Here is a 24,640-nt window from a genome sequence, read left to right on the forward strand (position 1 = left end):
TCTGTTATGATTCTTTTAATTTCAGTTGGGTCAGTTGTGATATCACCCATCTCATTTCTTATACGAGTATTTGCTTCCTCTCCTGTTTTTCTTTTGTCATTTTGGCCAGTGGTTTATCAATGTTGTTGATCTTTTCAAAGAACCACCTTTTGGTCTTGTTAACTCTTTCAGTTGTTTTTCTGTTCTCTAATTTATTTAATTCTACCCTAATTCTTATCATTTCCTTTCTTCTGGCACCTGAGGGCTTCTTTTGCTGCTGTCTTTCTACTTGTTCCAGTTATAGGACAATATTTTGATTATGGCCCTTTCTTCTTTTTGGATGTGTGCATCTTTTTGGATATGTACATTTATTGGTATAAGCTGACCTGTGAGCACTGCTTTTGCTGTGTCCCAAAGGTTCTGATAGGATGTGTTTGCATTCTTGTTTGATTCTATGAATTTCTTTATTCTGTCCTTAATTTCTTCTATAACCCAGTAGTTTTTGAGCAAGGTGTTGTTCAGTTTCCACGTGTTTGATTCTTTTTCTTTGCTTTTTCTGTTGTCGATTTCTACTTTTATGGCGTTATGGTCAGAAAAGATGCTTTGTAATATTTTGATGTTTTCGATTTTGTTAAGGCTTGCTTTATGGCCTAGTATGTGGTCTATTTGGGAGAATGTTCCATGTGCATTGGAAAAGAAAGTATATTTGGCTGCTGTTGGGCGGACTGTTTGGTATATGTCTGTGAGATCAAGTTGGTTGTTTTTAGCATTTAGCTCTTCCATGTCTTTATTGAGCTTCTTTCTGGATGTTCTGTCCTTCACTGAAAGTGGTGTGTTGAAATCTACTAGTATTGTGGAGCTGTCTATCTCTCTTTTCAGTGCTGTTAGAGTTTGTTTTATGTATCTTGGAGGCCTGTCGTTGGGTACGTAAATATTTATTATAGTTATGTCCTCCTGGTGTATTGACCCTTTAATCATTATATAGCATCCTTCCTTATCCTTTGTGGTGGATTTTACTTTAAAGTCTATTTTGTCAGAGATTAATATTGCCATTCCTGCTCTTTTTTGGTTGTTGTTTGCTTGATGTATTTTTTTCCATCCTTTAAGTTTTAGTTTGTGTCTTTAAGTCTCATGTGTGTCTCTTGTTGGCAGCATATAGATGGATTGTGTTTTTTTATGCAATCTGCCACTCTCTGCCTCTTTATTGGTGTGTTTAGTCCATTTACATTCAGCATAATTATTGATAGGTATGAGTTTAGTGCTTTCATTTTGATGTCTTTTTTGTGTGTTGTTCACAGTTTCTTTGTTCCATTTAATTTTCTGTGCTGAGTCGTTTTTCTTTATGTATGTTCTTTTCATCTTTTTCATTGTTGTTGATTTTGCGTTTGCTTAGTCTTTATATTTTTCTAGTTTTTTATTTTGACTTGTAGGATTGTTTGTTTCCTTTGTGGTTACCTTAATATTTACCCCTATTTTTCTAAGTTTATACCAGTCTTTTATTTCTTTATATTGCCTTGACTTCCTTCTCCTGTGAAAAATCTATGTCTACATTTTTTAAACCTCTTTTTTGTTTTAATGTTGTCATCCTTTGCATATAGACATCTGTTTCCCTATTTTCAGTGTTTTAGCTTTGATTTAGTTTTGTGACTTCCCTGTCTGGGTTGATATCTGGTTGTTCTGTCCTGTATTCTAGTCTTGGGTTGTTATCTGATGTTACTGATTTTCTAACTGGAGGACTCCCTTTAGTATTTCTTGTAATATAGTTTGGTTTTTGCAAATTCCCTAAACTTGTGTTTATCTGGAAATGCCCTAATTTCCCCATCATATTTGAGATGCGGTTTTGCTGGATATATAATTCTTGGCTGGCAGTTTTTTTCCTTCCAGGCTTTATATACGTCATCCCATTGCCTTCTTGCCTGCATGGTTTCTGCTGAGTAGTCCAAGCTTATTCTTATTGACTCTGCTTTGTAGATAACTTTTCGTTTATCCCTAGCCACTCTTAAAATGCTCTCTTTATCTTTGGTTTTGGCAAGTTTGATTATAATATGTCTTGGTAACTTTCTTTTGGGATCTACCTCATGTGGGGTTTGATGAGCATCTTGGCTAGATATCTTGTCATCTTTGATGGTGTCAGGGAAGTTTTCTGCCAAAAAATCTGGAACAATTCTCACTGTATTTTCTGTTAACCTCCCTGTTCTGGTACTCCAATCACTGACAGGTTATTCCTCTTGATAGAGTTCCATGTAATTCTTAGGGTTTGTTCTTGTTTTTTAATCCTTTTATCTGATTTTTCCTCAAATAAGTTGGTGTCAAGTGCTTTAGCTTCAATCTCACTAATTCTGATTTCCGTGGCCTCAATTCTGCTCCTGTGACTTTCTATTGAGTTGTCTAATTCTGAAATTTTATTGTTAATCTTCTGGATTTCTGATTGCTGTCTCTCTATGGATTCTTGCAGCCTGTTAAATCTCTCATTATGCTCTTCTCTAATCTTTTTAATTTCCTCTATTTCATGTTCTGTGTTTTGCTTAATTTCCTTCTTAATTTCTTGAAGAGTTCTGTATATTAATCTTTTGTGTTCCTCCGGTAATTCCAAGAAATTTTCGTCCTCTGTAAAATTTCTAGATTCTTTATTTTTGGAGCTTGCTGAGCCATCATGGATTGCCTCTTTATGTGATTTGATATTGACTGTTTTCTCTGAGCCATCAATAAGTTTTTATATTTATTTTATGTTTGCTTACTATGTGCTAGCTTCTTGTTTTGTTTTGATATGCCCAAATAGGCTGCTTGTATGAGCTAGTTTGATTATTGGCACCTTTCAAGCTCTAATGTCCTGTCACCAGGTGGTTAGATCTCTTACTAGGTATGTGAGCTCAGGAGTCTGCCCACTTCTGCTGTGTGGCTTCAGCTCAGGTGCCCAGGTAGATAGCCATCAAGTATGTGATGTAGGCTTTCACTTACAGTCCTAGACAGACATGGGTGATTGGTGTAGGCACAGGCATCTGGCTACAGCAGGGGGACACACTCTGAGCAAGGCAGGGGGCTGACGGCCACCCCCGACTGTCCAGGAAGAAGGTGTCTCTCTGTTCCCTAGAGCGCGTAGGTGAGTGGGTTTTGCAGCTGGACTATGAGCACCTAATGCTGTTAGCTCTAAGGACTAGGGGTTACCTCTTATTCATGGGCCCCTATTGCAGGTGGCTAGGTGGTGTGGGTGGAGCCACCAGTCTTCAGTCCCCTGATGTGGATAGTTGAAGACCCTGCTTAATGGGCAGAGCAGTGTCAAATGTCAAGAACTTGCCCTTCACAGCTGAAACAGTTGAAGTTAGACTTCAATATATACCCTGTTGTACTGCGGTAATGAGGGTCTACACTGTTGAGATGGGCCTGCACAAGTCTATGCAAGGGGAAAGGCACTCAAAGTCCATGGATCTCTTATCCATGTGCCTAGGCAAAGGAGCTATGCCTGCCCTGGGTTCCTGGCTTAGGGGAGCCGGCAGTTTATTTTTTCCTCTGTTTGATAATTTGTTCACTCTCCAAGACAGGGATAATGGCTCCGTGTGTGTGACAGATCGTACTTCCAGCCTAGGGGACTTGGCAATTGCTGAAGCTAGTCCAGGACCCAGTGCAGAGCAGGGAGTGGGGAGGTAAATGGGAGAGAGGTTTGTCCCTAAGAGAGGTGTTTTCGATCCACACAGTAGGCCGTATGCAATTGCTTACCTTTCACTGATAGAGGGCTGCTTCTCACTGGTTCTTGGTGGCCGTGTAGACTCTCCGGCGTTGGGTCTCTCCCAGTGTGGAAAACGCACCTTCAGAACACCGCCGCTTGCCTGCGTCACCGCTCACCCCTTAGCTGATCACACCTGAAGGGCTCAGGCTCTCGCCAGGTCAAGTCTGGCAACTCCTTGCTGCTTCTGAACCATCTCTCCCTCCCCTTGCCACCCAGTCTAGTTTCTCAACTCTGCCTTTGATGTTCAGGGCTCCTAGATTGCCATGTATAATCAATTCACTCGTTTTTTTTTGGGTCTTTGTTGTAAGAGGGTCCACCGGAAGCATCTGGCTACTCCGCCATCTTGGCCCCATCTCTACATAAATTCTTTAAAAAGCGTATACTAAGTTAGATGGTGGTATGTGCTATAAAGAAAAGTAAAGCAAGGCAGAGAGACAGGGAATGTCTAGGGTAGGGAGGATGCAGTTGTAAACAGGGTCGACCATGCTGCTCTGAGAAAGTGACATCGAGCAAAGAGCGGAAGGAGGTCAGGGAGCCAGCCAGCAGCAGAGGGCTGAGAGAAGAGCAGTCACAGCAGACGGAACAGCGTGTGCAGAGGTCTTGAGGTGGACATGTGCCTCCGGACTTGTGTGGGGGGAGTGGAGTGTGGGAAATGGGGGGCAGTGGGAGACATCTGGGGAAGGACTTGGGCTTTTACTCACTTAGGAAGCCCCTGAAGGCTTTTGAGCAGAGAAGAGACGTGATCTCACTTGTGCTTTTTGTGTTTTTTGGGGGACCGGCTTTTACTACCCGTTTACGAAAGGTCCCTGACAAAGGATTACTCTTTCTTCTCCACATCCTGCTCTCCCACCTTCTTGGCCCTCTTTGCATGGGTCCTGAGGAGCCAGGGATTGGCGCAGGTCATCCAGCGACTGGCAGATGCCTGGAAGCTCTTCTCTTCCTGCGTCTCACTTAGGTTTTTAAGGGGGTCACTCTAGGCCGCTATGGTGAGAGTAGATCAGAGATTGCCACTTTTCTCAGTTTATGGTGCCATCGGTTCACAGTGTCTCACAGCACCTGAGGCCAAAAGAAATACCTAGCACTTACATTTATTAAGTAGTTAGGTCCACACAACTAGATAAGTATGTCTTAACAATTTAGGAGCTATGTGAAAAAATAATACATATAAATTAAAAGAGAAAGTAATGTTTTAATTTCATTCTTAAATAACCTCAGACATCTAATGGGATATCTGTACCCATTGGGCACTGTACAGCTTTTCTAACCTTGCAGTTGTATTGGCCACCATCGCTCCTATTTGCTATTCCACATTGCTTTTCATGCAGTCCTTGCTTTTTACCATTGCAACTGCTGAAACCTAACTTCATGAAGATATGACATCATCTAAAGGAATTGTAGAATGATCTAATGTTGAAACTATAAGCCATTTTGAGCTGGTAGTTCTCCACTGTCTGACAGTTGCACATCATTATTTGCCTTAAAAATTTAAAATGTCCCATGGTGCCCTGGGAGTTCACTCAGGCACTCAAGGTGCCTCAACAAACTATTAGTCAAACCCAGAAGCAGACCAATGAGATTTGCTGATAGATCAGATACAGTGTGAGAGAGAAGGAGAAGAGTCAAAGGTGATTCCAGTTTTTGGCTTGAGCAGTTAGAAGGATGGACACGCTGTTGTCATCTGGGGAAGACTTCAGCAGAAGTTTGGTTTTGGATGTTTTTGAGAAAGCTGCTGAGTTCTAAATGAGATAACTGAGTATGCCATTGGATATATGAGTGTGGATTTCAGGAAAAAAATTGGACTGGCAATATAAAATATGTAGTATACTTTCTTTAGCAATATCTACTAATAATATTTCTTCTTTCTTGCCACACCTGATTTTTGTCAGATGTCTGCATATCTGTGTCTTTACCGCTGTGACTTATGGCAACCTCGTGTTACAGATTAGAACATGGGGCTTTCTTGGATGTAATCTTCATGGAAGCAGATTGCCAGACCTTTCATGGTACTGCTGGGGGGTGGGGTGGGTTTGAACTGCTAACCTTTATGTTAGTCATCAGTTGTAAATTGTTTGTGCCACCCAGGAACCTATTGATATCAGTGGTAACATTTTTTTGTTTGTTTGCTTATATATATATATATGTATATATATATGTACACACACCCATAGATATATATATGTTGTTGTTAGGTGCCGCCAAGTCAGTTCTGACTCATAGCGACCCTGTGTACAACGGAATGAAACACTACCCGGTCCTGTGGCATCCTCGTGATTGTTGTTATACTTGAGCCTGTTGTTGCAGCCACTGTGTCAGTCCATCTCCTTGAGGGTCTTTCTCTTTTTCGCTGGCCCTCTACTTTACCAAGCATGATGTCCTTCTCCAGGGACTGATACCTCCTGTAATATGTCCAGAGTATGTGAGATGAAGTCTCGCCATCCTCGCTTCTAAGGAGCATTCTGGCTGTACTTCTTCCAAGACAGATTTGTTCTTTTGGCAGTCCGTAGTATATTCAGTATTCTTCGCCAGCACCGTGATTCAAAGGCGTCAGTTATTATTCGGTCTTCCTTATTCACTGTCCAGCTTTCACATGCCTGTGAGGCGATTGAAAACACCATGGCTTGGGTCAGGCGTAGCTTAGTCTTTAAAGTGATATCTTTGCTTTTTAAAACTTTAAAGAGGTCTTTTGCAGCAGGTTTGCTCGATGCAGTATGTCGTTTGATTTCTTGACTGCTACTTCCATGAGTGTTGACTGTGAATCCAAGTAAAATAAAATTCTTGACAACTTCAATCTTTTGTCCATTTATTGTGATGTTGCTTATTGGTCCGGTTGTGAGGATTTTTGTTTTCTGTATGTTAAGATGTAGTCCGTACTGAAAGCTGTAGTCTTTGATCTTCATCAGTAAGTACTTCAAATCCTCTTCACTTTCAGCAAGCAAGATTGTGTCATCTGCCTATCGTAGGTTGTTAACGCATCTTCCTCCAATCCTGATGCCGCGTTCTTCTTCATATAGTCCAGTTTCTTGGATTATTTGCTCAGCATACAGGTTGAATAAGTATGGTGAAGGGATACAACCCTGATGCACACCTTTCCTGACTTTAAACCCTGCAGTCTTCCCTTGTTCTGTTTGAATGACTGCCTCTTATTCTATGTACAGGTTCCTTATGAGCACAATTAAGTGTTCTGGAATTCTTATTCTTGGCAGTGTAATCCATAGTTTGTTATGATCCACACAAGCGAATACCTTTGCATAGGCAATAAAACACAGGTAAACATCTTTCCGATATTCTCTGCTTTCAACCAAGATCCATCTGACATCAGCAATGATATCTCTCGTTCCATGTCCTCTTCTGAATCTGGCTTCGATTTCCAGTAGTTCCCTGTCGATGTACTGCTGCAACCAGTTTTGAATGATTTCAGCAAAATTTTACTTGTGTGTAATACTAATGATATTGTTCGATAATTTCTGCATTCGATTCGATCACCTTTCTTGGGAATAGGCACAAATATGGATCTCTTCAGTCAATCGGCCAGGTAGCTGTCTTCCAAATTTCTTGGCATAGACAAGTGAGCACCTCAAGCGCTGTGTCCATTTGTTGGAACATCTCAATTGATACTCCATCAATTCCTGGAACCTTGTTTTTCACCAGTGCCTTCAGTGCTGCTTGGACTTCTTCCTTCAGTACCATCAGTTCTTGATCATATGCTACCTCCTGAAATGATTGAACGTTGACCAATTTTTTTGGTATAGTGACTCTGTGTTCCTCCCATCTTCTTTTGATGCTTTCTGCATCATTCAGTATTTTGCTGATATAATCCTTCACTATTGCAACTCGAGGCCTGAATTTTTTCTTCAGGTCTTTCAGCTTGAGAAATGCTGAGTGTGTTCTTCCCTTTTGGTTTTGTAACTTCAGGTCTTTGCACAAGTCATTATAATACCTTACTTTGTCTTCTCGAGCTACCCTTTGAAATCTTCTGTTCAGCTCTTCTACTTCATCTTTTCTTCTGTTCACTTTAGCTGCTCTGTGTTAAAGAACAAGCTTCGGAGTCTCTTCAGACATACATTTTGGTCTCTTCTTTCTTTCTTGTCTTTTTAATGAGCATTGGCTTTCTTCATGTATGATGTCCTTGATGTCATTCCACAACTCGTCTGGTCTTTGGTTATTAGTGTTCAGTGTGTCAAATCTGTTCTTGAGATGGTCTCTAAATTCAGGTGGGATGTACTCAAGGTTGTACTTTGGCTCTCGTGGACTCATTCTAATTTTTTTTAGTTTCAACACGAACTTGCATATGAGCACTTGATGGTCTATTCCACAGTCGGCCCCTGTCCTTATTCTGACCGATGATACTAAGCTTCTCCATTGTCTCTTTCCACAGATGTTGTCAGTTTGATTCCTGCATATTGCACCTTGTGAGGGTCATGTGTATAGCAGCTGTTATATGTTGTTGAGAAAAGATACTTGGAATGAAAAAGTTGTCGTTCTTGCAAAATTCAATCACGTGATCTCCAGCATCATTTCTGTCACCAAGGCCATATTTTCCAACTGCTGATCCTTCTTCGTTTCCAACTTTTGCATTCCAATCGCCAGTAATTATCAATGCATCTTGATTGCATGTTTGATCAATTTCAGAATGCAGAAGTTGGTAAAAGTTCTTCAATTTCTTCATCTCTGGCCTTGTTAGTTGGTATGTAAATTTGAGTAATAGTAGTATTAACTGGTTGTCATGGATTGAATTATGTCCCCCCAAAATTGTGTGTATCAGTTTGGCTGGGCCATGATTCTTGGTATTGTGTGATTTTCCTATATGTTGCAAATCCTGCCTCTATGATGTTAATGAGGGAGGATGGGTGGCAGTTGTGTTAGTAAGGCAGGACTCAATCTACAAGATTGAATTGTGTCCTGAGGCAATCTCTTGAGGTATAAGAGAGAGAAACCAGCAGAGAGATAGGGGGACCTCAGACCACCAAGAAAGCAGTGCCAGGAGCAGAGTGCGTCCTTTGGACCTGAGGTCACTGTGCAGAGAAGCTCTTAGTCCTGGGGAACATTGATGAGAGAGAAACCTTCCCCTGGAGCTGTCGCCCTGAATTTGGACTTTTTGCCTGCTTGACACTGAAGAAATAAACTTCTCTTTGTTAAAGCCATCCACTTGTGGTATTTCTGTTATAGCAGCACTAGATGACTAAGACACTGGTCTTCCTTGTAGGTGTATGGATATTATCCTATCACTGATAGCATTATACTTCAGGAGAGATCTTGAAATTTTCTTTTTGACATTGAACACGACACCATTTCTCTTCAATTGTCATTCTTGGCGTAGTAGACCGTATGATTGTCTGATTCAAAATGGCCAATATCACCAGTCCATTTCATCTCACTAATGCCTAGGGTGTCGATGTTTATGTATTCCATTTAATTTTTGATGATTTCTAATTTTCCTAGATTCATACTTTGTACATTCCATGTTCTGATTATTAATGGATGCTTGCAGCTGTTTCTTCTCATTTTGAGTTGTGCCACATCAGCAAATGAAGGTCTGGAAAGCTTGATTCCGTCCACATCATTAAGGTCGACCCTAGTGGCACAGTGGTTAAGAGCTTGGCTGCTAACCAAAAGGTCAGCAGTTCGAATCCACTAGCTGCTCCTTGGAAACCCTATGGGGCAGTTCTTCTCTGTCCTGTAGGGTTGCTATAAGTCAGAATTGACTCCACAGCCGCTAACAACAGCAACAACTACTTTGAGGAGGCAGCTCATCTGCAGTTGTATTTTGAGTGCCTTCCAACCTGAGGGGCTCATCTTCTGACGCTGTATCAGATGATATTCTGCTGCTGTTCATAAGGTTTTCACTGCCTAATTCTTTTCAGAAGTAGACTGTCAGGTGCTTCTTCCTAGTCTGTCTTAGTGAAAGCTCCGCTGAAACCTGTCTACCATGGGTGACCCTGCTGGTATTTGAATACTGGTGGCATAGCTTCCAGCATCACAGCAACATACCACCCCCACAGTGCATATAAGTGTGTGTGTGTATGTGTGTGTGTATGTATGTTGCTCTGAGACTCAGTTGAAATCATCTCTGTGAAAAGGTTTTATAAATTGCAAGCTCTATAACAGTGGTTAAGTTTTATTGTTGTAGTAGTATACTTAGTAATTAATAATGTTCCATAGTTTACCTGGACTTTTCCTCTATTATGGGATGTGTGATCATTAAGGTTGTGTGTCAACTTGGCTGGGCCATGATTCTCAGTGGTTTGGCAGTTGTGATGTAGTTTGGAAGTCGTATGATGATGTGATCACTTCCATGATGAAATTTGATATAATGTGATCCCCTCCATGATGGGATCTGCTGTGAATAGCCAGTCAGTTGAAGGGGAGTTTCCTTGGGAATGTGGCCTGCATTGAATGTAAATGGACTTTCTAGCAAGGCTCGCGGGCTTTAGCTTGCTCTGGATCTTCCATCTGGCTCCTGTTCGTCTGACCTCCGGTTCTTGGGACTTTAGCTAGCCAGCTTACCTGCTGTCTTGCCTGCTGATCTTGGGATTCGTCAGTCTTCACAGCCTGTGAGCAAGAGCCTTGCTGTCTGACCTGTCCATCTTGGGTTCGCCAGTCCCTGTGGCTGCGTGAATCAGGAGAAGCCTCCAGCCTGACCCATGGATGTTCCAGCCACTACACCTGCATGAGCCTTTCCTTAGTATAAATCTCTGTCTATATGTATTCATACACTTTACTGGTTTTGCTTCTCTAGAGAACCTAGCCTAAGACATTTGGTACCAAGAGTGGTTCTAGAGAAACAAAATTGTAAGGATGGGTTTTCTAAATTGGTTCTGAAGTCTGGTTAGTCTTAAAGATGTTGATCACTCTCCTTGCAGTAGTAATGAGGGCACTGCTAATTCATGGCGTGAGGTGGCAATTCAGATATGCAAAATATCACCACCAATAGATCAGGTATTGATGAAAGGTTAGGCTTTTGGTGATTATATGTGTGATACCTTTCTACAGTTTCATCATAATGAGAAGTACAAGGAAGCTGGTTGGTTGTTCCTACTTTCATGAAACAATGTGGTGAAAGAAAGAAATGAGCTCAGGGCTTCAGAGTCAAAGCTCAAGGGCTGCATAAATGACCTCAGTTTCCAGTGTGCCTTAAAGGAAGTCTTATTTCTTGTAGTAACATAGCTGATATTGCCAAAAACCAATCTCAGAGTCTGAGTCATAAGAGAGGTTGAATTACAATGCCACTCAATTTCCAACCTCAGGTGGTGTCTGAAGTTAAAGTGCGACCATTAATTGGGAAGAAATGGGATCCTGAAACTTGGGATGGAGACATGTGGGCAGATAATCAGGAAGCTGGAGACTCTGAGCCCCTAAATTCCGTAGAATCAGTCCTGCCAACAGAACCAGCTCTCTCACTTCTATCTGAAGAGATTACTCCACGTATGTCTACTAAGCCACCATCCCCAGTAAAACCATTAGCCCCTCCACCTGCATCTAATGAGATTAACCCAGCTATGTCTAAAGAGCTTTTGTCTGAGTCATTGCCTGGAGCATCGCCTGAGACAGATGCCTTACAAAACAGTGCTGAATGTTCTCAGAACACATCCCTACCACCAATTTTGGCTTTTAGACCTATAACTAGACAAGTCCCAGCAAACCTCAAAAGGTAAAATACAAAGTGTGACCGAGAAGGAGGTAGTACTACACTGTTAAAGAACCGCTTGACTTTTCTAATATGTACAAACAGAAACCTGGGAAATGTATGTGGGAATGGCTGTTAAGGGTGTGGGATAATGGTGCAAGTAACATAAAGATGGACTAGTCTGAGTTTATTGATATGGGCCCACTAAGCACAGAATCTTCATTCAGTATTTCAGCTTGAGAGGTTAGGAAAGGATCTAATAGTTTATTTGGTTGGGTCACTGAAGCATGGATTACACGGTGGCCTACACGAAATCGAGTTGAAGTACCAGACCTGCCTTGGTATACTGTAGAAGATGGTATCCAAAGGCTTAGGGAAATTGACATATTAGAGTGGATTTATCAGGTTAGACCCACACATGAAGTGCCCAGAGGACATACCTTTTCCCACAGTGGTGAGGAACAAATTTTTAAAGGGACCCCCAGCATCTTTGAAGACTGCTATGATGCTGATTTATGTAAGTCAGATTTGACAGTGGGAACTGCCCTAACTGAATTAAAACACCTAACAACAAGGGGGCTCATTGGAGCCCGTGGTGGTAGGGACCAAGTGGCAGTACTTAATTGACAGAGACAAGGTGGGCATGGTTACCATAATAGACAGCGGAGTCAAAGCAGTACTCAGAATAGTCTGATTTGTATGAACTTACAGCATTCGCTACTGTCATGGTATCCCTAGGAGTGAAATAGATAGGAAATCAACTAAATATTTACTTGTTCTATACAAGTGGAAGAATTCTAGGTCAAGTGAACAGTAGTCACACTCAGATCCCCAAAATAGAGAGTCATGGCCCCTCAATCAATTCCCAGACTTGAGCAAGTTTAAAGACTCACAATCCCTTGAATGAAGGGAAGCTGGGTCCCCTGGAGGAAGGACTTCAATACACTGCCAAAACCTTATACGGTTAATCTTTCTCCCAGCCTTCCCCAAAGGGATCTATGGCCTTTTACTAGAGTGACTGTTCATTGGGGAAAAGGAAATAATCAGAATTTTGGGGGATTACTGGATACTGGCTCTGAAATGACACTAATTCCAGGAGACCCAAAACATCACAGTGGCCCACCAGTCAGAGTGGGGGCATATGGAGGTCAGGTTATTAATGAATTCTTAACTCATGTCCATCTCACAGTAGGTCCAGTAGTGATGTTCCCAGTTCCAGAATGCATAATTGGAACAGATATACTCAGCAACTGGCAGAACCCCCACATTGGATCCCTGACAAATAGAGTAAGGGCTATTATGGTAGGAAAAGCCAAGTGGAAGCCATTAGAACTGCCCCTACCTAGGAAAATAGTAAACTAAAAGCAGTACCACATTCCTGGAGGGATTGCAGAGATTACTGCCACCATCAAGGACTTGAGTGATGTAGGCAGGAGTGGTGATTCCCACCACATCCCCTTTCAACTCACCTATTTGGCCTCTGCAAAAAACAGATGGATCTTGGAGAATGACAGTGAATTATCGAAAACTTAACCAAATGGTGACTCCAATTGAAGCTACAGTTCCAGATGTAGTTTCATTGCTTGAGCAAATTAATACATCTCCTGGTACCTGGTATGCAGCTGTTTGTCTGGCTAATGCCTTTTTCTCCATACCTGTTTTCAAGGACCATCAGAAGCAGTTTGCCTTCAGTTGGCAAGGCCAGCAATACACCTTCTATTGCCTACCTCAGGGCTACATCAACTCTCTAGCTATGTCATAATGTAGCCTGCAGGGACCTTGATCACCTTTCCCTTCGACAAGACATCACACTGATATATTACATTGATGACATTATGCTGTTTGGACCTATAAGGAAGACATGTCAATGACTCTGGACTTAACTGGTAAAACAGTTGCATGCTAGAGGGTGGGAAATTAATCCACAAAAATTCAGAAGCCTTCCATCTTAGTCAGATTTCTAGGGGTCCATGTGTGGAGCATGTCGAGATATTCTTTCTAAAGTGAAGGATAAGTTATTGCATCTGGCTCCTCCCATAACTAAAAAGGAGGCACAATGCCTAGTGGGCCTCTTTGGATTTTGGAGGCAACATATTCCCCATTTGGGTATTCTACTTGGCCTGTTTATCAAGTGATTCGAAAAGCTGCTAGTTTTGAGTGGGGCCAAGAATAAGAGAAGGCTCTGCAACAGGTTCAGCCTGCCGGCAAGCCACTCTGCCACTTGGGCCATATGATCAGCTTATCCAGTGGTGCTTAAAGTGTCAGTGGCAGACAGAGATGCTGTTTGGAGTCTTTAGCAGGCCCCTACTGGTGACTCACAGCACAGACCCTTAGGTTTTTGGAGCATAGCCCTGCCATTCTCTGCAGATAACTCCTCTCCTTTTGAGAAACAGCTTTTGGCTTGTTACTGGACCTTAGTAGAGACTGAACACTTAAGCATGAGCCACCAAGTCAGCATGCAGCCTGAGCTTCCCATCAAGAACTGGGTGTTGCCTGACCCACAGAGTCATAAAGTTGGATGTGCACAGCAGCACTCCATCATTAAATAAAAGTAGTATATATGAGATTGGGCCTGAGCAGGAACTGAAGGCACAAGTAAGTTGCATGAGGAAGGGGCCCAAATGCCCATGGTCTCCACTCCTGTCACATTACCTTCCATCTCCCAATCTGCAGCTAAGGCTTCGTACGGAATTCTTATGATCAGTTGACTGAAGAAGAGAAAACTCATGCTTGGTTTACAGATGGTTCTGCGCAATATGTAGGCACCACTTGAAAGTGGATAGCAGCAACACTACATCCCCTTTCTGGGACCTCCTTGAAAGACAGTGGTGAAGGGAAATCATCCCAGTGGACAGAACTTTGAACAGGGCACCTGGTTGTTCACTTTGCTTGGAAAGAGAAATTGCCAGATGTGCGATTATATACTGATTCATGGGCTGTGGCCAGTGGTTTGGCTGGATGGTCAGGGACTTGGAAGGAGCATGATTGGAAAATTGGAGACAAGGAGATATGGGAAGAGGTATGTGGATAGACCTCTCTGAATGGGCCAAAGAAGTGAAGATATTTGTGTCTCATGTGAATGCTCCCCAAAGGGTGATCTCAGCAGAGGAGGATTTTAACAATCAAGTGAATAGGATGGCGCATTCTGTGGAAACCACTCATCATCTTTCCCTAGCCATCCCTGTCATACCTCAGTGGGCTCATGAACAAAGTGGCCATGGTGACAGGGATGGAAGTTATACATAGGCTCAGCAACATGGACTTGCATTCACCAAGGCCGACTTGGCTACAGCCACTGCTGAGTGCCCAATCTGCCAGCAACAGAGACCAACACTGAGTCCCCCATATAGCAACATCCTTTGAGGTGATCAGCCAGCAACCTGGTGGCAAGTTGATTACATTGGGCCACTTCCATCATGGAAAGGGTGGCGTTTAATTCTTACTGGAATAGACACTTACTCTAGATATGGATTTTCTTTCCCTGCATGCAGTGCTTCTGCCAAAACTACCATCTGTGGACTTACAGAATGCCTTATCCACCATCATGATAATCCCACACAGCATTGCCTCAGATCAAGGGAGTCACTCCACAGCAAATGAAGTGTGGCAGTAGGCCCATGCTCATGGAATTCACTTGTCTTACCATGTTCCCCATCATCCTGAAGCAGCAGGATTGATAGAATGATGGAATGGCCTTCTAAAGGCACAATTATGGTGCCAGCTAGGTGGCAGTACCTTGCAGGGTTGGAGCAATATTCTCCAGGAGGCTGTATATGCTCTAAACCAGTGTCCAATGTATAGTGCTGTATCTCTCATAGTCAAGATTCATGGGTCCAGGAATCGAGTGGAAATGGGAATGGCACCACTCACTATTACCCCTAGTGACCCATGCGCAAAATTTTTGTTTCCTGTCCCCGTGAGCCTATGCTCTGAAGGTCTACAGGTCTTAGTTCCAAAGGGAGGAATGCTCTCACCTGGAGACACACCACTGATTCCATTAAAGTTACTAATGCCATGTGGCCACTTTGGGTTCCTTATGCCTGTGGATCAGCAGGCAAAGATGGGAGTTACCATACTAGCTGGTGTCATGTATCCTGATTACCAAGAAGAAGTTGGGTTGATATTACTTAATGGAGGTAAAGAAGAGTATGTCTGGAATGCAGGAGATTCCTTAGGGCTTCTCAGTACTACCATGCCCAGTGATTAAAGTCAATGGAAAACTCTAGCAACCCAATTTGGACATGACTGCTCATGGCCCAGACCCTTCAGGAATGAATGTTTGGGTCACCCCACCAGGCCGAGAACCACGACCAGCTGAGGTACTTGCTGAGAACGAAGGGAATATGGAATGGATGGTGGAAGAAGATAATTCTAAATACCAGTTATGACCACGTGACCAGTTGTAGAAACAAAGATTGTAATTGTTATGAGTATTTCTGCCTTGTATGTGTGCATTAAATATTTTTGTTTTCTTCACATGTAAAGTGTAAGATGTAAACAGGGCTAGTGTGTTTTTGGTTGTACATGTGTTAGTTGTATCATGTTAGGTGCATGTATGACTTTATAAATTGTCTTTATTCAGAGATTATGTATGGTTTAAGGAGATGTGTACAGTGCCAAGTTGACAAGGGGTGGACTGTGATCATTAAGGTTGTGTGTCAGTTTGGCTGGGCCATGATTCTCTGGTTTCGCAGTTATGTAGTTTGGTAGTTGTATGATGATGTGATCACTTCCATGATGAAATCTGATATAATGTAATCACCTCCATGATGGGATCTGCTGTGAGTAGCCAGTCAGTTGAAGGGGAGTTTCCTTGGGGATGTGACCTGCCATCGAATGCAGGTGGACTTCCTGGCAAGGCCCGCGCGGGCTTTTGCTTGCTCTGGATCTTGCATCTGGCTCCTGTTTGTCTGACCTCTTGTTCTTAGGACTTTAGCTAGCAGCTTGCCTGCTGTCTTGCCTGCCGATTGGGATTCGTCGGTCTTTGCAGCCTGTGAGCAAAAACCCTGCTATCTGACGTGCTGATCTTGGGTTAGCCAGCCCCTGTGGCTGTGTGAATCAGGAGAAGCCTGCAGCCTACCCACAGACTGGGGAGGTTCCAGCCTCTACAGCCATGTGAGCCATTTTCTTGATACAAATGTCTCTGTATATATTTATGTGGTTTACGGGTTTTGCTTCTCTAGAGAACTCATCCTAAGACAGGGCTTTTAGATTATTTCTAATTGTTTATTCCTATGAATAGCATTGTTTTAGAATTTGTGTGAAAGCCTGAAATTCCTAGGGTATTTAAAATAATGATATCTTTATATATATTTCCTTCGTGTGATTTGCTTTCTAGGTCATGGTTCGATATCTGATATGCTGATAATTTTATTTCATTTCTTTTTTCTCTAGGCAAGACTTCAGCAGTATATGGTCACAACAGATGAGCAAATTATATCACTCACACATGCCATTAAGAATTGTCCTGTGATAAATAACAACAGAGAAGAAAATCAAGCATCAAAAAGGGGAGCCATGAGTCGAAGAATTATGGACAATCCAGGTGAGTGTGATTTTAGTATTTCAGACTGGCAGTTAAAATACTTATGGCCCTAGAGTAAACAGTCAAACAAAGCCCTAAACTTGTATGGAGTTATATTGGTTGTTCATGCATATATAATATTACCACTGCTACAGTTGCAACTACAATTTCCAGCTTATATTTATTGGATACTCGCTTTATGCCAGGTACTTTTTGTGTGTGTGCTTTAAGAGAAAGTTTACAGTTCAAGTGAGTCTCTCATACAAAAATTTATACACACTTTGTTATGCAACCCTAGTTGCTCTCCCTAGAATGTGACAGTGCACACTCCTCCTTTCCACCCCAGATTTCCCGTGTCCATTCAACCAGCCCCTGTCCCTTTTTGCCTTCTCATCTCGCCTCCGGACGGGAGCTGCCCATTTAGTCTCATGTATCTATTTCAGCTAAGAAGCACTCTCTTCATGAGTATCATTTTATGTCTTATTGTCCAGTCTAATCTTTGTCTGGAGAGTTGACTTTGGGAATGATTTCAGTTCTGGGCTAACAGAGAGTCCAGGGGCCATGTCTTCCGGGGTCCCTCCAGTCTCAGACCATTAAGTCTGGTCTTTTTACTAGAATTTGAGTTATGCAGCCCACTTTTCTCCTGCTCCATCAGGGACTCTCTATTGTGTTCCCTGTCAGGGCGGTCATTGGTGGTAGCCAGGCACCATCTAGTTCTTCTTTTCTCAGGCTGATGAAGTCTGGTTTATGTGGCTCTTTCTGTCTCTTTGACTAATATTTAACTTGTGTCTTTGGTGTTCATTCTTTGCTCCAGGTGGATTGGGACCAATTGATGTATCTTAGATGGCCGCGTGCTAGCTTTTAAGTCCCCAGATGCCACTCACCAAAATGGAATGCAGAACATTTTCTTAATAAACTTTCTTATGCCAGTTGACCTAGATGTCCCCTGAAACCATGGTCCCTAGACCCCCGTACCTGCTACTCTGTCCCTCAAAGTGTTTGGTTGTATTCAGGAAACTTCTTAGCTTTTGGTTTGGTCCAGTTATGCCAGGTACTTTTTAAGTGTTTTACATATATTATTTAATTTTCATAATAGTCTTATGAGGTAGATATTATTGTTATCCCCACTTTTTAGATGAGAATACTGAGGCTTAGAGAGGATTGTTAACTTAGCAAAGTCATGCAGATAGAAAGCAGCCGAATTGGCTACCTAGAGCAGTGTGACTTTAGTGCCAGCACCATTAATCACAGTGCCCTAGGTTCAGGAGAAGAAGGGATGGTTTTGGAAAGGAAAAAAAAAGAAAAGTACTAAATTTTAAAAATTCATAACTTTTTTTCATTTTTGGTGATGTTGTTTTGAAATCCTTTCTTCACCTTGTATGCCATCATGGGCCTTAGACTGAATAGGACGTTTAGACTTTTTCATGTTTTTTACTCTTAAGTAATACTTCGGTGAGTGTCTTTGTGTGGGAAGTTTTGTGTATTTAGGAGTGATTTCTTAGAGTGGATTCTAAGAAGTGACAAGTAACTGACTAAAATTTAGTTGCATGAGATCAACTCCGTGTTTGGAGCAGTTCTCTGTCTTCTTCTAGAGGAGTCTTGCTGTTAATGTCTCAGTCAAGGAGTATATTAGTGCTTTATTCTTATGTGGCTTATACTTCACTACTGAAGACAGTTTTACTTATAGAAGGTCTCTGGGTGGCACAAATGGTTTGCACTTGACTATTAACCTAAAGGTTGATGGTTCGAACCTACCCAGAAGCTCCATGGAATATATTCCTGATGATCTGCTTCTGTAAAGATTATAGCCAAGACAAGTATATACATGAGACTAAATGGGCAGCTCTTGTCTGGAGGTGAGATGAGAAGGCAGAGAGGGTCAGGAGCTGGTTGAATGGACACGGGAAATCAGGGGTGGAAAGGAGGAATGTGCTGTTGCAGTATACAGCAATTAGGGAGAGAAATTAGGGTCACATAAGAATGTATGTATAAATCTTTGTATGAGAGACTACCTTGAATTGTAAACTTTCACTTAAAGTACAATAAAATGAAATTTAAAAAAAAAAAGAATCCAGGATTACAGCCAAGAAAACCTTATGAAACAATTCTTCTCTGTAACACATGGGGTCACCGTGAGTCTGAATTGACTTGATGGCAACAGGTTTATAGATGAGAAGGGCTGGGAGTGAGTGTATTATAAGTTATTGTTTATTATTGTTATTGCCTATGGAAAAAATGAGAAAGATTTATACAGATAAAACCAATTTAGTGTCTTCCTGAGTGTTATGGATTGAGTCACATCCCCCAAAAATATGTGTTGTAAATCCTAACCTCTATGCCAGTGGTTATAATCCCATTTGGAAATGGGTTGTCTTTGTTATGTTACGAGGCAGGATTACTATAGGGTATATATTGAGTTAATCTCTTTTGAGATATAAAAGAGATTAAACAATCGAGCAGAGGAGAGATGGGGGAACATAGATGGCAAGACACATGGAGATCTCCAAGGAAACAGGAAGCAGAAGCTGAAAAGACAAGGACTTTCCTCCAGAGCCAACAGAGAGAGAAAGGCTTCCCCTAGAGCTGGTGCTCCAGGTTTAGACTTCTAGCCTCTAAACTGTGAGAAAATAAATTTCCGTTTGTTGAAACCATCCACTTGTGGTATTTCTGTTATAACAGTGCTAGATAACTAAGACACTGAGTCTCAGCTCTTGTAACCTTTTTTAAGTAATAGAGAATGTGAGTATTCTGTGATGATGCGTGACTTGTGAAATTACCTTGTTTTATAATGAGCCTTGTATATGGAAGTAGTGGGTTAATACACCCCATTCTTGCCATTTTGTTATTTGTCGTGACTGTTAGAAAGCTGTCCATAACAAATAATGCAAACTTCTAAATGCCAGATAAGATTTCTTGGGAGTCCCAAAGTGGCTTTTCAGAATCCTTGTTTTGTGTGGCTTTGGGACTCTCAGTGCTTTTCTCAAAGATAGCAATTTCTTCTCAGTTCTGGTTCCACGTGAGCTTCGAATATGAATTGTTGGCAAAAAGGGATATAGCCTAGAAAGTGAAGGGTCTAGAGGTTTTGTGGGTTTTGTACTTTACTGAAATGTGTCCATAGTCCCTTTTTGTTTCTTAAATACTAATAGCCTCTCATTTTCTTCAGAGGGTCCAGTTGTAAATGCTGATGTCTCCAGTCCATTGATGTTCAGAGGGGATGAAGTGGTTGAATTGCCACAAGAGGAGCTGCCTGTCAAACTGTCTCAGGTGCCAAACCAGCCTGATAGTGGGACTCTGGCCAGCAGTTTTCCAGCACAGATGTTTGAGCCAGCTGTGTTGTTAACACCACCCAGGCAGAAGAGCAGCTCCGAGTTCTCTCCTCTGCAGGATGGTAAGCAGGCTTCTTCTACAGTTATAAGGCAGTGTTTTTTATGCTTCACATACGTCATTTATTCTGTTCATTGTTACTTGATAAACAAAATTTAAAAAGACATTCCCCATGTAATCTTTAAGCTAAAGGAGGAATTTTCAGGGTGGTTTGTATCATGCACGTTACACCTACGGTGAAGTGTGACATTGAATTTCATTATGTATCTGTTCCATTAGACATTATAAATATTAAGCTCTGATCAAAGGATCTAAGCTTTTAGCATTAAGATGCAGAGTAAGGAGAATCCCCTTTGTCCCTGTGGTCCAGGAACATATGAGGGAGTGAGAAACAAGAGGAGACTATACTCCAGAGAGCAGTGAAAGTTCTACCAAGGAAGGTGAGAACTGTGACTTTAAGGATTTTGTAAGTCATGTCTGGTCATCATATTAACTTCTCTCATCAAAAGTTTTCAAGTCAGTCAGTTGAGATTTTATAATGAAAGGCAATGGACAGTTAAAAGCTTTAGAGTCATTTTTGCTGCACAATGTAGAGTTTTGAATAAAATCTTAAAAATTTATTGTTACTTTTTAGCTCAGGTCTTCAGAAGGTCCACGGACTGCTTCACTGACTGGAAAAATGTTGTTTGTCTGAATATGCATTTTTCTGGAGCTATAACTTTCATTTGATTTTACAAAGAGTCCTTTAGTCAAAAGAGTTAAGAACCTCTGTCTTAGACTCTCCTCCAAAATTTTCAGAAAGTATTAATTCAGCCTTGATTTGCCAGAATTTTCATTTCTTTAAAAAGATGGTTGGATACTCTCATATAGGGAAACAGAAAAGTAACTTTTGTTGTCATTGGGACATACAAATTTTGTCACATTTTCTGCACTTTGATGTATGTTTAGAATAGAGGCCATGAAGAAGCCATAAAAGGTGAAGAAAATGACACCTTACTGTTCTAAAGTTTATTTTGGCATTTATAGTACAGATGTCGAGTCTGTCACATCAGCGGGGTAGTGGAGACGGTGCCTGGCTGACGGCCAGTGCTGGCCTCTTGGTCTGCTCATCCGCCGACTAGCTGTGAGGCATGGTGCTAACACACTTACTTTCTCTGGGTGTTAGTTTCCTTATCTCTAAAATGAGAGAGTTTTTCTTATTTTTAATGTCCCTTGCAGCTCTGCAGTATCTTGTGATTCAGTATTTCCTCTTTCGAGTGCTGGAGAGGTGTATGAATGCTGGCTAGATTTAGGAGAGTATGATTTCAATTCAGGTTACATTTTCACTTCTTAAGGTGGTTTTTTGAATGTTTGTGTGTTACTAGTAGGCTTGTCTAATGATTTCTTCTTGAATATTATAAATTATTTTTCATGAATGATAGATAGTTTAAAGTTCTTTTAAGGAAACAATTACAATAAGTATTTTTGCTCTGATCATAAACATGCTAAATGTTCACTAAAGCAAATTACAGGGACTGCTGTAGACAGCATTTTGTTAACATCTTCAGCAGGCTCTGCATTGGCAGAAATAATGCTGCATCGTTCCTTTACAGTGTATGGATAGAGCTGCCTCTGAGTATGTATTCTGAATTGGTGAAGCTTTATCATCATATTTTTCTGTTTTGTTTGGAATACTCATATGTAAAGAGTTTTTCAGCTAAAATGAACATGCAGATGAAGATGGGAGATATATTAGAGCCTTTCATCAGTATTCAGTTCTGCTCTAGAGCAGTACTGTCCAATAGAACTTTCTGTGATGATGAAAACGTTATGTTCTGTCATCTCTGTTGTTTAATATGATAGCTAGCCACTTGCTACATGTGGCTCTTGAGACCTAAAATATGACCAGTGTGACTGAGGAACTGAATTATAAATTTTATTTAATTTTAATTTGACTAGCCACATATGGCGTATACAGCACTGTATTAGACATGCTGTTCTAGAATTTCTCATTATAAATATTTTCTTGTTGTTGTTGTTAGGTGCTGTGGGGTTGGTTCCGACTCATAGTGACCCCACGTACAACAGAAAGAAATGTTGCCAGGTCCTGCGCCATCCTCACAATTGTTGCTGTGTTTGAGCCCATTGTTGGCAGCCACTGCGTCAGTCCATCTCCTTGAGGATCTTCCTCTTTTTTGCTGACCCTCTTCTTCTAGCTAGTACTTTATTCTACTTCCCTTCACAGCCATGTCTTCTTTATTTTTATTTTTTTTAATTAAAACATTTTTGTTGTTGTTGAGGTGAAATTCACGTATTGTTGTTGTTAGTTGTTGAATTGATCCCAACTCACGGGAACCCCATGTGTGCAGAGTAGAACTGTGCTCCATGAGGTTTTCAAGGCTGTGACTTTTCAGAAGCAGATCACCAGGGCTGTCTTCTGAGGCACCTCTGGGTGGTTCCTGAATTCACATATCATACAGTTCAGAGTTTTAAAATGTACAGTTCAGTGGTGTTTCGTGTATTCACAATGTTGTGCAACCACCAACTCTCTGTAGTTTTCAGAACCTTTTCATCAACCCCATAAAAACCCGTCATATACATTAAGTAATTATTCCCCATTCTCCCTTCCCTCCATCTCCTGGTAACCTCTAATCTGCTTGCTGTCCCTATCTGTTTGCCTATTCTGGATATAGCATATGAAAGGAATCATTTAATATGTGGCCTTCTGTGTCTGACTTCTTTCACTTAGCATAATGTTTTCGAGGTTCATCCAAGTTGTTGCATGTATCAGTACTTCTTATGGATGAATAATATTCTGTTGTATATATATAACACAATTTTTTTGTATCCATTTATGCTTTGGTGGACTACGTTTTGGCTGTTATGAATAATGCTATACTTCTTGAAAGTGATATGTGTGTATATATATATGTATACATGAAGCCCTGGTGGCACAGTGGTTAAGAGCTTGGCTGCTAACCAAAAGGTCGGCAGTTCAAATCCACCAGCCACTCCTCGGAAACTCCGTGGGGCAGTTCTGCTCTGTCCTATAAGGTCGCTGTGAAAATGGCTTGGGCGCGGTGTCTGATCTCCAACCCCACAAGGGGAAACGAGAACCAAAATCAACAGCTCAAGGCTGATTCCTATGAAGTGGAGGTCAGACACGCCTCCTCTCTCTGCCATCTCTACCAATTCTGACACCAACGTCCGTCACACAGCACTCGCTACTTCTCTACTGGGTTCGATAATTCATTGTAATGGCCACACACAACTCACAGACCGTACTCACAATTATGGGGTTTATTAGGGAAGACACTTCAGGCTCAAGAACACTCAGGATACAGTTCTTCCCTCAGGGTAACCTCTCCAAGCTGTGCTTGCAGGCAAACCTCTCCCTGGCCCTCAGTCTCTGCCGGAAGGCTCTCAGCTTTCTCTCTGTGGGCTGGGAAAGCCACTGCGATGTCTCATGCTGCCGGTCTCTCTTTCCTTGGTGGTGGTGGCCTCCTCTCCTCTCCGCTGGAACTGGCTCTCTTTAAGGAAAAACTCTCCAATCCCCTTGGTGGGCCGCAATTACCCTGTCACACAATCACCTAGGTGGGAGTTACAAGCCCATGGCTAGAAAGGCCACACACAAAAGTAATTACACTGCAGTCGTTATGAGTTGGAATTGACTTGATGGCAATGGGTTTGGTTTTTTTTTGGAGCCCTGCTGGCGTAGTGGTTAAGAGCTCAGCTGCTAACCAAAAGGTCGGCAGTTTAAATCCACCAGCAGCTCCTTGGAAACCCTTTGGGACAGTTCTACTCTGTCCTATGGGATTGCTATGAGTCGGAACCGACTTGACGGCACCTAACAACAGCATATATATGTCTTGGTCTGGAAGCTCAGCTGAAACCTGTCCGCCATGGGTATCTCTGCTGGTATTTGAGTGCTGGTGGCGTAGCTTCCAGCATCACAGCAACATGTAAGCCCCCACAGTATGACAAACTGACAGACATGTGGGGGACATAATGTATGTATGCACATGTATGTATATATGTGTGTATGTGTATGGTTTTCATTTTATCTCCCATTCATTCTTTTTTTTAAGCACCACTTCCAATTCATATTTGCATGTGGGTAAAAAAATTACATACAAAGTGGATATCTCATCCCCCATTCCTAGCCCTACCCCCAGAGACAATCGTTTTTATCGTAACTTGATTTTTGTCTTTCTGGTGGTTCTTTCTATAATTAATATAAAATTTTTCCGTCTATTTTCTTGAGATATCAACTTTATATAATCATTATAGACTCTCCCTTAAGAAAGAAGAGGCTGTAATTCAAATTAACACCTAGCTCCCTTCCTATCTAATTTAGATCAATATATGATTATTTTTAATTCTGTTACTTAATTTTGTAACTTTAAATACTTTTTATGTCTTCCTTATTAATTCTAGGCAATATCTCCTGACTTTCCACCATGTAAGATGAGAATATCAGTTCCCC

The 24,640-nt window shown here is 41.6% G+C and overlaps 1 protein-coding gene across 5 annotated transcripts in view; it reads left to right on the top strand.

Annotated features, from left to right (window-relative positions):
* Positions 1 to 24,640, top strand: part of SPICE1 (spindle and centriole associated protein 1) — a 116,743-nt gene that overhangs the window by 65,802 nt on the left and 26,301 nt on the right. For all 5 annotated transcript variants that reach the window (XR_002823619.1, XR_002823620.1, XM_023728873.1 and 2 more), the window contains exons 12-13: positions 16,722 to 16,872; positions 20,015 to 20,239. Coding sequence is in view for 3 of the 5 variants with exons in the window: in XM_023728873.1 (XP_023584641.1) it covers positions 16,722 to 16,872; positions 20,015 to 20,239 (376 nt within the window). In the remaining 2 variants the exon portion in view is untranslated. The remainder of the gene's footprint in view (positions 1 to 16,721; positions 16,873 to 20,014; positions 20,240 to 24,640) is intronic.

Source organism: Trichechus manatus, unplaced genomic scaffold (assembly GCF_000243295.1).
Source record: "Trichechus manatus latirostris isolate Lorelei unplaced genomic scaffold, TriManLat1.0 scaffold00026, whole genome shotgun sequence".
Taxonomy (NCBI): Eukaryota; Metazoa; Chordata; class Mammalia; order Sirenia; family Trichechidae; genus Trichechus; species Trichechus manatus.